The 12,581-nt window shown below is 40.1% G+C and overlaps 1 protein-coding gene across 6 annotated transcripts; it reads left to right on the top strand.

The window, feature by feature from the left end:
- Positions 1-3,862: 3,862 nt before the first annotated feature.
- slc33a1 (solute carrier family 33 member 1) lies at positions 3,863-12,222 on the top strand. 6 transcript variants are annotated; one of them, XM_033631010.2, is made up of 10 exons: positions 3,892-4,162; positions 4,288-4,314; positions 4,981-5,432; positions 5,530-5,683; positions 5,931-6,126; positions 6,255-6,454; positions 6,596-6,780; positions 6,871-6,988; positions 8,767-8,982; positions 9,079-12,222. In XM_033631010.2, the coding sequence occupies exons 3-10, from the start codon at positions 5,023-5,025 to the stop codon at positions 9,244-9,246; spliced, it is 1,647 nt and encodes a 548-aa protein (XP_033486901.1). In that variant the 5' UTR covers positions 3,892-4,162; positions 4,288-4,314; positions 4,981-5,022; the 3' UTR covers positions 9,247-12,222. The 6 variants fall into 6 exon arrangements, with proteins under 6 accessions (XP_033486900.1, XP_033486901.1, XP_033486902.1 ...); XM_033631011.2 differs by having other exon boundaries at positions 3,892-4,135; XM_033631014.2 differs by having other exon boundaries at positions 3,904-3,981.
- Positions 12,223-12,581: the final 359 nt, after the last annotated feature.

Genomic DNA, 12,581 nt, shown 5'->3' on the forward strand with positions numbered 1-12,581 from the left:
AGCAAGTAAGTGAGAGGAACCTCTTGTACTTTAACACATCTGCTCGACTGTATGTTGAAGGACCTTTTCTCTTTCCATGTCTATTCAGGCAACATTAATAATAACATAGCTCACCTTCAGGCTCATTGCCACCGACATATAATTCTTTATTTGGCTAATAATGTGGTTGCATATCCCTATTTTCTCTACATCCTCTCAGAAACATTCCACCTGTGATTCCCTGAAAGCTGAACAGGAATGTCGCAGCAAAGACACAAGTTCAAGTGTCAGATTGACAGATGTTGAAGTCCACTTGGTACTGAGCAGGCTTCTTTGTTGCCTTTAAATGGTAAATGTATTTTTTTCCAGATATAAAAGATAGATTAATAAAAAACTCCCATAGTTTCTTAAATAAATTAGCTTTCAGAAGGCTCAAGGCAGTGGTTTTCAACTTGAGGGTGGCAAATATAACCAGTGTAAAATGTGTATATACAACTATACATGTTGAATAGGTGTGTTTCACAGCAGGTATTTAGACTGGTAACTCACAGGTGCAACTAAATACATTATTAATTGTAGCACAGCATTTCAATAATAGCTGGAACAGATGAGACACCATTAATGACAGTAGTCCAAACTTTGCATTCCCTGCTCTGAAAAATTTAAGCATGCAGTTGTCATTCATTCATGAACGATAAAGAAACAAGATTGCTCTAGTACCAGCAAGGCTATACCAGTTTGACTCTTAATCCTTCCAACTTTTCAGATGGAGGTTGACAGAGAAGGTTTAGGAACCACCGTTCTTGCAGATCACACGATAATTCTGAGGAGTTGCTCACATGATTCACAGGTTAAGAGGTTAAAAACAGTATACAACTGTGATATTACACCAGACCCACGCACTGCCATTCTGGGTGGAACCTGACATATATGAGCTCTGTCCCACTTGCAACAAAAGACAATGCAATATGGCATGGTTGCGGCAAAAGGGAATATTTTAGGTCTTTGGAAAACTGAGGATGTGCCTTCTTTTAAGACCTGGTTGGCAGAAATCATTAACTTATTACACATGGAGAGAGTCAGATACAGTGTTTCCCTCAGCTCTGTAGTCTTTGATAAAACACGGCAACCATTCATGTCCTATTTATGGAGAATGGCCTAAAGTGCATGTATGTATAGATACTTGTTCATAATGGGTCGGACAAACAACATTTGTGTGCTCGTACTTTATGCATATGTATGGACATCCATCCTGTAGTTGGTGTTGAACTTGAAAAAAAAAAGGTGTTTAAAAGCAACACTCATGAAACACGCCTGTTATGGGATGTTAAAACATTTTAAGGCAGCTAACCAGAAGTTGAGAAACACTCAGATCAGATACTCAGATTTAATGATATCAGCGCCATCCTGTGGAAAATGTAATGAAAGACACTTTACAACACAGACAATGGCCAGACAATGAAAATAGTCATTCCCTATTGGCCAGTAGGTGTCTGTTAAAACTAGTTAAACTCTAACCACTATGCCATACCAGTGCTTGAAGAACATTAACATAACCATAGCAACAGTACCTCCCCTTCACTAAAACAGATTTAACCATAGTTGGATTAACCCAGCAAGAACTACAGGGCAGAACTGGTCTGTTGACCCTTTGTAATTGGATATTTATTGTAGGATTATCATGCACCATGTATATTTTGATACAGATTTTCTCTACAAGACAGGTATACGGCACATGATAATGCAGGCCCGTAAAGAGTGGCTGATATTGTGCTCTTATTGGTGCATATTCACAAACAAGATTAGATTACCACAAACCAACAGAGACATAATAACTGTGGGGCCTTTAGGGGCCCAAAGCAGACACCCAGTTTGCCCAGTTGGTGAAAACAATTAAATATAACAAACTTTAAACATGAACAGCTGCTAGAATGATAGGAGCAAAGCCTCTGTTTTTGTCCGTGGTTGATACACGCTGTCCTGATATAAAGTGAAATTATTTTCCTGTATTAAGGACACTTTAAGGTAGACTAACACCCTTTCACATGGTTAAAACTTAAGCTTCACAGTGCTCCTGTTATCATGCTGCTCCACCCATATGCCTGTGTCTTGTCACATGCCATCTGTTGGGATAAGCAGCTTCACGTGCACTCACAGCAGCCACAAGGCAGAGCATGCTGTTGTTCATTACCTCAAACTCAAATGTGGTGTAATGGGTGTATCATGACCGTTACCAAAAGATCATTTGATGGAGGAGACTGTTGCAGTGCGGTTTCTGTTTAACGATTGCAGGGTGTCCATTTCTTCCTACATTTTTATTTCACAGTATTTTTATTGCACACTTTAATTTGTATCCTCAGATTAACAAACTAACACCTGGAAGTCACAGGTCACTCTTTAGTGCCTCTGCATCAAAATTTAAGGGGGAATGATATCCATGACAATATAAATGTGCTGCTTATTACAAGACAATACATTATTAACATCACTTTCATCAAAAGGTCTTATTCCAGTATTAATACATAGACAATAATTTCTATTTAGGGATGAAAAATCCTCAGTTACATGGATTTTGACGTCTCCATGAAATCTGACTGCATGTCATTTTTAGCTGGCAATCTCAGATATCTGATACCAGTCCGAGTAAAGGGGTTTCTCTGTGTTTATTCAGACAACAAAACTGTGTATAACTACTCATGATAGGCTAATAAAAATCCCCAAGGCAAAGTGTTTGACTTTAAATAAAATGATTGTATAAATACAGAAAAACTGAATTACATTTCCCACTTAAATGCTCTGGGCCTCACACTTCTCGATGAATGGACTAAAAGAACAATGTGTAGAATTTAGTGGTATCTAGCAGTGAGGACGAGCTGAAATGTCTCCCGGTTAGGATTCCTTCAATGTTAATTGTTCAGGAGGTTTTTACCAGGAGTCAGATTAGTTGCAGAGGTCTCTTCCTGTCTAAAACAAAATGACCAGGCGATTTAAACTCACTTACACCGAAGAAAACATAAATAAATCCAACACACTGGACCTTTAATATTGTCCAGTCCTATCATAAAGTGTCATAATCTAGTACAGTGATCAATCTATCTATCTATCTATCTATCTATCTTTATCACTCTGTTGTTGTATACACACAGGCCTGGAATACACACACATGCACCAACAGGCCCTATACACACATAAATGGAGAGGTGTCAGGGTGAGGGAGCTGCCTTGGACAAGCACCACGAGAAGTTGGGGGGCTTGGTGACTTGCTCAAGGGCACATCGACACTGCCCAGGAGGCAGACTGGTGCTTCTCCAGCTACCAGCCCATGCTACATACAGATTCCCAGGCCAAGTCCCTACCCCCTAATTTATATACAACAAGGTTCATTATAGTACATTTCAACTAAAGATACTTGCAAATAGATCTAATTATTTGCCTGTCTGTCTATCTGTAATATTTGATGATGATTATGAAACGTAAAGGTCTCTTGTTCACTGGTTGGTATAGCTTTGTAATATGTGAATGTAACATGCCAATGGAGGAATGCAGTGTCTTAAAAGTTTCACGACTCTGATATTTATACTTTAATTGTACCTGATAATTGGGCTTTTAGTGTACGTGATGTAATTAATGGTGTGATATTACCAACCCGTGAGGATATAACCTCTGCTAATCAGGCCCCAACGGATCATTACCAGTCAAGAGTCTAGGTGCGTAAATCAGGCGCATGCGCGTTCGTGAGGACCACATCTTAGCAGCCCAATATTGTCGTGACGACACTTGAGTTATCTTAAAAAGTGATTTAGGTGTCGAATTTTATGATTTGAGCTTAATTTATTGAGTTTCTTTCCCCCCGAGTTTGCAGTAAAGCTGAAGCGGAACTCTTTCCCTTTGGGCTTTGACACGTCAGCTGTAGGTTCCGGACACATTTAGATGATGCACACGCCGCTCTTCCTGGTTCTTCTGTTTTGATGTTCACCGATGTAACCTCTTTTAAGTCAAACGGTAGTAGTTTTCTCATGTTTCTTACCTTTATTAAGATGCCACAAATAAGCGGTTTAATAAACATAGACTAGAAACCGACTTCCGTTTGATTGTTTCTGTAATTTAGCCGTTTGTGTTCAGTTTCTCTGATTTGGCATGCTGTCATCATCACCAGGTATGCATGAAATCATCCACTGCTTGTGTGAGTTCACTTTCTTTTTTTCACGTAATGCATGTCCTTTGTATGTCTTTATATTCGCTTTGATTAATTACTGGGAAAAAAATGTTTATTTTAGCGTTTAACTGTATGTTGTCTTTTACTTTTAGGCTAACGTATCACCTGGCGATTTCAAGGTGACAACAGCCGCTAACGTATTAATTGATTTAACTGCTCCATAATTGGCTTTAATTGCTTTCTGGCAGAGACTGAGGGTGTCAGTGAGCCAAGCAATGAGTGTGGACATTAGTTAATGACTTATTTAACATTGTGGATGGTCAGTTTGTCTTTTTTGTTTGGACTAAATCATTACACAGTATGAACTACAAAGTTTTATTAATTCAACACAATTCTGGATCTCCTTTAAAGCCTCTGGAAGTGTCACCTTCACCTTAATAATAACTGATTGTTTAACTGTTTAACTTTTTTTTTTTTTTTTTTTTACAATGGTTTACTTCCTGGGCTCGCATGTGCCATTTGCATATACTGTACATGTTATAGGAGTGTGCTAACCATCACTGTACTCAGTCGGTTTAGCGCTTGTTTGATCAATTGTTTGGTTTTTTTTAACATTTCACAGCTTGTGTCTATTCAGTCAATATTGTGTTTTACTTTGTTCCATCTGTGTATTTTATCTTTATTCTTGCTATGAGCAGTAATTGTTTGTAACTTTCTGTACTGTTGCCATTATGGCAATGCCTTCCAAAAAACAAAAAATTTAATCTCAATGGGTTTCAATTTATGATTCATGGTAGCTTCAGAGACTTGCAGTCATTGTTTCTCTCCCTCATCTTTTTCTGTAGATTTGCTGAGGGCACAGCTGGTTTGATGCCCACTGCTCCACCATGGAGCACTCCGAATTTATGACACTCAAGAACGGGCGGCAGAGGAAGATGGCAGGTGCCTCTCTCCCACCTGAGAACATGAGGGACGTGGACAGGGATGAGGCAAGCTCTGAACCAGATGTGGAAGACGAAGCAGAGGGTCTTATCAGAGGGTCAGACTCTGAGGACAGGAGGCACAAAGGCCGGCCCGGGATTCGTGGCGAGTTGGCGAACGTGTCGCTTCTTCTGTTCCTGTACGTGCTGCAGGGGATTCCTCTGGGACTGGCTGGTAGCATCCCTCTGATCTTACAGAGTAAGAGCGTCAGCTATAAAGACCAAGCCTTCTTCAGCTTTGTCTTCTGGCCGTTTAGTCTCAAGCTGCTGTGGGCGCCACTGGTGGACGCTCTCTACTTCAGCAGGTTTGGTAGAAGGTAAGGAGGATACATGTATACTTTTTATGTTGATGTTCTGATCCCCCTTTTTTCCCTACACTGTATGTATTTTTATACCTGCGACCTGATTTTGCAGAAAGTCGTGGCTGGTGCCCACACAGTACCTGCTCGGCCTCTTCATGCTCTACCTTTCTTTCACGGTTGATTCACTCCTACAGAGTGAGGGCGGACCCCAAGTGGTAACACTCACAGCAGTCTTCTTTATGCTTGCCTTCCTGGCAGCCACACAGGTAGGCAATCATACACCCTGTAAATAGTCCACACGCCAAAAACTGCACCTTTTGGAATTTTTAATCATAGCACCACATGTGACGTTTCAGGCATCAGACATCTGATGGAGGGCTGGTGCCCGAAACGTCACATGTGGTGCTACAATCATGAACACTGTAACACAAGCACACATTCAGGAAGAGAAATACAGTGGAGTAGACAGTTTCTCCCCCATCCCCCAATGACTGTACCTTCTTTGCCCCCAAGGACATAGCTGTGGACGGCTGGGCCCTCACTATGTTATCCAGAGAGAATGTGGGCTATGCTTCTACATGCAACTCTGTGGGCCAGACAGCAGGATACTTCCTGGGGAATGTGCTCTTTCTGGCTCTGGAGTCTGCAAACTTCTGCAACAAATACCTCAGAGCAGAGCCTAAGGACACGGGCATTGTCACCTTGTCAGGTATTTTTTTATCCCTGACCCAATAATTAAACTAAAGAAGATTGTAACCATTGTGATACTTAACAACAGAACAGTAATTTTGGTTTAATAAAATGTATTTTCCATTGTCTTCTGTTCCTCTGCGGCAGACTTCTTGTTGTTTTGGGGAGGGGTGTTCCTCATTTCCACAACATTGGTAGCCATTATTAAAAGGGAGAATGAGCCTGGCAAAGGAAAGAGGAGAGTCCATGAGGAGACGCAGGGTGTCACGGAAACCTACAAGCTGCTGTTCTCTATCATCAAGATGCCCACAGTTTTCACCTTTTGTATCCTGCTTCTCACTGCGAAAGTACTTGATAAATATTTACTTTATCTTTGAAATATAACCTGGAAAGTGTTGCTTTTGCATGTTTGCTTAACATGGTCATGTGTTGTGGATGAAAGATTCCTCAAGTCTCCTCTCTTTGTTTTTTTTGTTTTTTTTTTTTAGATTGGCTTCTCTGCAGCAGACGCAGTGACAGGCCTGAAGCTGGTGGAGGCTGGAGTTCCCAAGGAGCAGCTGGCATTGCTGGCAGTGCCCATGGTGCCTCTGCAGATCCTACTACCTGTGATCATCAGTAAATACACAGCAGGACCCAGACCTCTGGATGTCTTCTACAAGGCCTTCCCTTTTAGGTAAAAACACACACATAGGCACACAAACCCATGCGTACACACATTCAAGAAACTAAAAGCTAACAGAATGTTGTGATTGTGTGGTTGCAGGTTGCTAATAGGGCTGGAGTACGCTTTTCTGGTGTGGTGGACCCCCAGTGTAAAACAAGAAGGAGGATTCCCTGTTTACTATTACGCCATTGTGCTTCTTAGCTACGCATTGCATCAGGTTTGTATTTCTGCTACTCTTTTTAATATCTTGCTTTTCTCCTCTTTTCTGCTTCTAACTCAGCCTTTATCATAGTTTCTCCCGGTGACAGGCGACATGTAGATCATGACAGACTGCTCCTAAGAAAGGCCTATTGACCCCCTGCACATTATATCCAGTATGTCCAAGTGTGCTCGTAGGATGGGTAATGGACACTGATTGACTGATATCAGCTAAAATGACTAGATTGAGCAGAAGAGGCAATTTTAAAGTTCCTGGTTTATGACCCAATACCTGCAGAACTAATGACATTTCCATCAGCCTCAGCTGGACTTCGTAGTGTAGTGCTAATTAGCAAATGTTAGCGTGCTAGCTTGCTAAACATTATATCTTATAAACAAGAGAATGCCAATGAAAAAGGCCACCCAACCCAAGCATACGAGATAATACATACCCATAATCAAGCACAGTTAAGAATCTTGCAGAGACCAAGAGAGAGAAGCGGTTCCTATTTCCAAAATAAAAATCCCAGTTTCAGCTTATAAGTAATTCAGTGTGTGGCCAAAAAGGACTCCCCAAACACGTGCATTTACCACAAAACCTTACTATTTAAAGCACTTCTGCCTAGACAGTTTCATGCACTGATGAGTAATGCAACGGGACATGCACGTGCATTTGAACTCAGCTCAGTGAAAATACACGGGCAAAGGTCAAACACACACACTTGGCCCAGGGGTGCTACTTGTATGATTCTTTGTTCACCATGGAGGCATTTAAGAAAAATACAAGTTTTCTTCACAAATTTAACATGACATGGAGTGAAATGATACACAAATTATTGTTTTGTGAGTGAAGTATTCCTTTAAAATAAAGCCCCTGTACTTCCTGTCAACCTTGTGTCATTTCCTGTTTGTGCCCCCAGATGTCACTGTGTAACAGAAGAAAATCAGTGACAGGGAAATATTTATCCCCTTTCTCTCTTTTTCTTCTTCTTCACGTTTCTGGCATATTTGAGTGAGGGAAGTAATGTTTTAATCTCTGTTAATTTGTCTTTTAATTAAATATGAAAACGATTTTAACAGAGATGTAGTTTTTGGTTGTCACCTGAGACATTTTCAGTTTTTCCAAGCTATTTGAGATTGGTAGGACATGATAAGTATAAAAAAATGAAACATTATCAACGATAATAAGTAAATAAATAAGTAAATCCTCAAACAAGACAACAATAAAGCCCTAATGTCCTCAAAGGAGACAATAATAAAGTCCCAATGTTCTTCAACGAGCTGATAAAAAATTCCCAATGTCTGCAAACAAGTACTTTCAAATTAATAGTGTCTTGTTACTGTTGCAAAAATTGGTGCCATTTGTATGGCATATCAAACTAGAAATGTTATTAATAATAAATTAACAAGTTTCAACCATTAAATATAATCACGTTTTGGACCTTGTCTACTTTTGTGTCGGATCGGCTGCAGACTGACTTGGCAGAGATGGCTGCTATCTTGTTTTTACAAGGATTAGTGAAAGGGAAAGTGATGTCCTTCAGTCTAACTGCCGCTCTTTGTTATCTCCTCCACCTGCCGTCCATAGCCTTTTTTCTGTGTGAAACCTAAAAAATCTTAAGGTTAATGGTTAAGGGTAATTGATTAGATACTATTATCTGGACCTTGGATTTCTGCAGGGATCGGTACATAGATTAAATAAATAAAATTGATGTAATAACAACAAAGTCTTTAAGCGTCTTAAGAAGTTTGAGAGTTGATCTGCTCTAACATATATTTCCCATATTGCTACCCCAGGTGGCGTTGTACAGTATGTACGTGGCCTGCATGGCCTTCCATGCCAAAGTGAGCGACCCTCTCATCGGCGGGACCTACATGACCCTGCTGAACACCGTTACCAACCTCGGGGGAAACTGGCCCTCCACTGTGGCTCTGTGGATGGTGGATCCACTGACCTCTAAGGAGTGTGAGGGTGCTGTTGGGCAGAGCTGCGGCTCTCCAGAGGAGGCAGGGGTGAGTAAGCATCAGGACAGAGTCTGCACTACTGTGGTGTATGTCTTCACCTCACCTTGATTAACTATTTCCTTTGTTTCTGTTTTCATCTTCCAGCTGTGCGTCAAGGAGGGCGGTGCTTGTGTGACCACACTGGACGGCTACTACGTGGAGTCAGTGGTGTGTGTTGTGATTGGTTTAGCCTGGTGGTTGTGGTTAGGGAAGAGGATGCGGCAGCTGCAGGAACAGAGCCCTGCCGCATGGAGGTGCAGAGCTAATCAGTGATGCCGCTCCACCATCAGTACCACAGACTCTTTGCATACCCCGAATGGTGGGCACAATGTTATTCCATTCTTGTTCGTCTGGTTTAGTCCCTCTGGTCCTGCTGTAGCTGCTGCATTCAGAAAACACTCTCACACCTCTGTCTCCTTGAAGCACATCAGTCTGATGAAAGACAACATTGTCTCTCTGGGGGTAAAATCATTATCACCGTTTCTCACGCTAACTGTCAACAACCTGAAAACTGAAACAACCGGTCAGACTAGCTATGAATATTTTTGTTTTTGATGTTGAAACCACATTCTGCTGCTCCAAACAGCCTAACCAAATGAGAGCTGGGTAAAAGAGTGTTCAAATATCTTTCTGGGTTGGTTTTAACCTGCTTGGATAACCAGTTTGTTGAGTTCATCTGTTAAGTTCTTTGCAGTTTCTGCGTAAAAAACAACTTCTTGAAATTTGAGCCTCTCACGGAAAAAATCATCAGTAAACTCAGCACTTCAGACTGATTTACCTTCACGTTCAGTCACAATTTAGTCTATATTCTAAGGATACTAAAGGGACATGACAAGCAAAACATACACACACACTCCTCCGACCTAACTGTATAAACTCGTGGATATGATTTCCTTTTTTTCATGAACTGTCTGAAGTGTCTTGATGCTGGTTATTCAAAGTAAGTTCAACCCAGTGTGAACACTATCTGTCATTGCTGTTTGACTAAGACCTGAACCAATGTTTCTTTTTTTAAATAATTATTTAATTACGTTTCCTCTGAAGTGATTTGTGCCTTGTTTAGAGTTTCAATTTTGTTCAGCGCCAACTTGTTTGAGGTAAATAATAAAGGCAGGGACATTTACAGTCATTTGAAGATGAAGTTGTTAAATTGATGAGTTTTCTGTTTTACTGTAGTTTGGTAGATTATACAAACAGGACTGCTTTTATTCTTTCAGTACTGATTACATTCATTTCATTATTTCTTTTTTTACAGTCTCTAAAACATGACACTGAAAACACATTCCTTATGACCTATTTTATTATTATCAATATCATCAATGCTTAAATGAACTATGTCAAAAATATTAAATGTTTTATCTTTTATTTTTCCAGACTTTCCTTACATCTGATCAGTTTTCTCCATGATAGGACCAATTCAAATCTTAAATAGCAATATTGGGCAGTGCAGCTTTGAACTGTTTGGACTGGTTAGTGATTTCTGCTGAGGTATTTTTACGTTGCAAGAGGAAATATTTAAAATCTATATGTATATTTGTTATTTGCAGCCATGCCTTAGTGAGTCCCGCAGCATTTTCCATTTTTATAGACGCATCATATTGAGACACTGTATGTAAAAGGCCATTATGCTGTATACTAACTATTACTGCAACACATTACAACAGGACTCCTGATTAGGACTTTTTAATATCCGTTTTGCAGCGTAGAGGATCTCTCAGCAGATCCCATCTGAGTGGGACGTTAACACCAGCCTGAAAAGTATGTAAGTAAATACATACAGTAAATTTATCACCCTCCAAAAATGATTAAGGATCCCAGACCAGCAGCCTTGAAGAGAAACTTGATAAGCTGTTTATGTTCTGCATATTGTACATAAAACTGAATGTTACAGTATTTTCTCTTAAGTCAGCATTGATAATTCAAATGTAAATGTTGAAGTAAACAATCAGGGTTCATGTAAGAATAAGAGAGCCTAATTTTTTAAATCGTGCTGCACAGTTTCTGCTTTCTTATGCTGACTTTGTGAACCACATGAAGGTCAATCAGAGGTCATTTTTAGATCACTACGGTAGCAGCTGTTTTTTTTTAATAAGTTTTGGCCAGTGACTCGTCTGAAATGCACATAAGTCCATTATACTGTACATTAAAGAAATACCTCACCACTCAAATGACTGGTTGTATATCAATTACTCAACTTGTGTTACGTTGAATTTGTGAAAAAAATGTTTTCTTGCATGCCTCCACGGTGAACGAAGAATCCAAAAACAGAAAATTCTTGTTGAATTGAAGTCACAGGGGCGTGCAGTTCAAAACATCCCTTCACAAACTCTCTTAAAACCCGTGCAGTATAATCCCAAGTCTCATTTATCCAGTCATATGCTCAGTACTTTCCACACAGACAGCCCTTTCTAACGGGGAAGTTAAGTACACGTAAATGTATCTATTCTCTCCTAAAGCCAGACTCCATTGACAAAACAGTAATTTTACCTCACTGAACATGGGAGCTGCTGGTCTACCACTGCCTCCATCGGTAGGTTGTGTTAGTATGCGTCAGATGTGTTGATGTAGCAGCCCCTATGACTTAAATTAATTCATAATTTTCTCAGTTTTTGGATTCTTCGTTCACAGGAGGCATTCAGGTTTTCTTCATGAATTCAGTGTCGCACAGGGTGAGTTAATTGATATACAAATGTTCGTTTAAGGGGTAAAGTATACCTTTAATTTCAGACTTAGTGAACTTGCTTTGATGTGTAATGGGCCTTTCGTTTGTATTTGTACCAGCACTTAACTGTAATATGCCCTGAGAGCCTTTTTGCCATGAACAGGGCACTGTTTGTTTTTTCTTCTTTTCAGATTGACTGTGTGACTGATGATTTCAGCAACAAGTGCATTTGTTCTTGTAACACTTCAGATCAGTGACTTTAATCTGCTAAACTGGCTTTTAGGTGGTGGTAGACTACTGTTAATTCAGCTGCAGAAAATTGTTTTAATTTATCACAATGTTACCTCATAACCCTGCAATTGATTTTTTTTAATTTAAGTTTGATTTTTTTTTACTTTGCACCACTTTTGTTTACAATGAGTCCAAATCCCCAATCATATAAAGGAGAAGCATAGCACAGGGTGACGGTATCGTGAGAAATTTAAATAAGCTAGCAGCAGCGCTCTATGTTTTAATGATGAAGGTGAGGTACTGTGACGTTCTGGATTTTAAACAAATCTTATATGTAATTAAAAGACATATGCACACTTGTGAGGTCTGTTTTTTCCCCTGAAATCAGCATTACACAAAAGACAGGATGCATTCTGTATTTTTTTACATTTTATTATAATTTTCCTTGCTTTTTGGGATTTCTAAAATTTCCCTCCTAAACAAGTGAACGCTGATGCAACAGGCTGTAAATGTTGCCCCGAGTTTTTGGAGCATTAAACCCCACAGCTGCAGACGGTGTCCAGATCAACTGGTGCCACTGTCTCCAGTACGAGTTCACTCCAGGCGTCAGTTAGGGGTCTGACATCCCGTCATCGCTGAGGCCCTGCAGTCTCCTGGGTGGCCAGAGTGGGGGTTGAACAAAGCAGCACCGAGATCAGTTTGACGTTTTGGGTGG

Source organism: Epinephelus lanceolatus, chromosome 4 (assembly GCF_041903045.1).
Source record: "Epinephelus lanceolatus isolate andai-2023 chromosome 4, ASM4190304v1, whole genome shotgun sequence".
Taxonomy (NCBI): Eukaryota; Metazoa; Chordata; class Actinopteri; order Perciformes; family Serranidae; genus Epinephelus; species Epinephelus lanceolatus.

What these genes read in the sequence shown, in the direction of transcription:
- slc33a1 (XM_033631009.2), top strand. Translation starts at nt 5,023, where the DNA reads ATGGAGCACTCCGAATTTATGACACTCAAGAACGGGCGGCAGAGGAAG. An exon ending in GGGCATTGTCACCTTGTCAG is followed by an intron (nt 6,127 to 6,254) that starts GTATTTTTTTAT and finishes CCTCTGCGGCAG; the next exon opens with ACTTCTTGTTGTTTTGGGGA. An exon ending in GCTCTCCAGAGGAGGCAGGG is followed by an intron (nt 8,983 to 9,078) that starts GTGAGTAAGCAT and finishes TTCATCTTCCAG; the next exon opens with CTGTGCGTCAAGGAGGGCGG.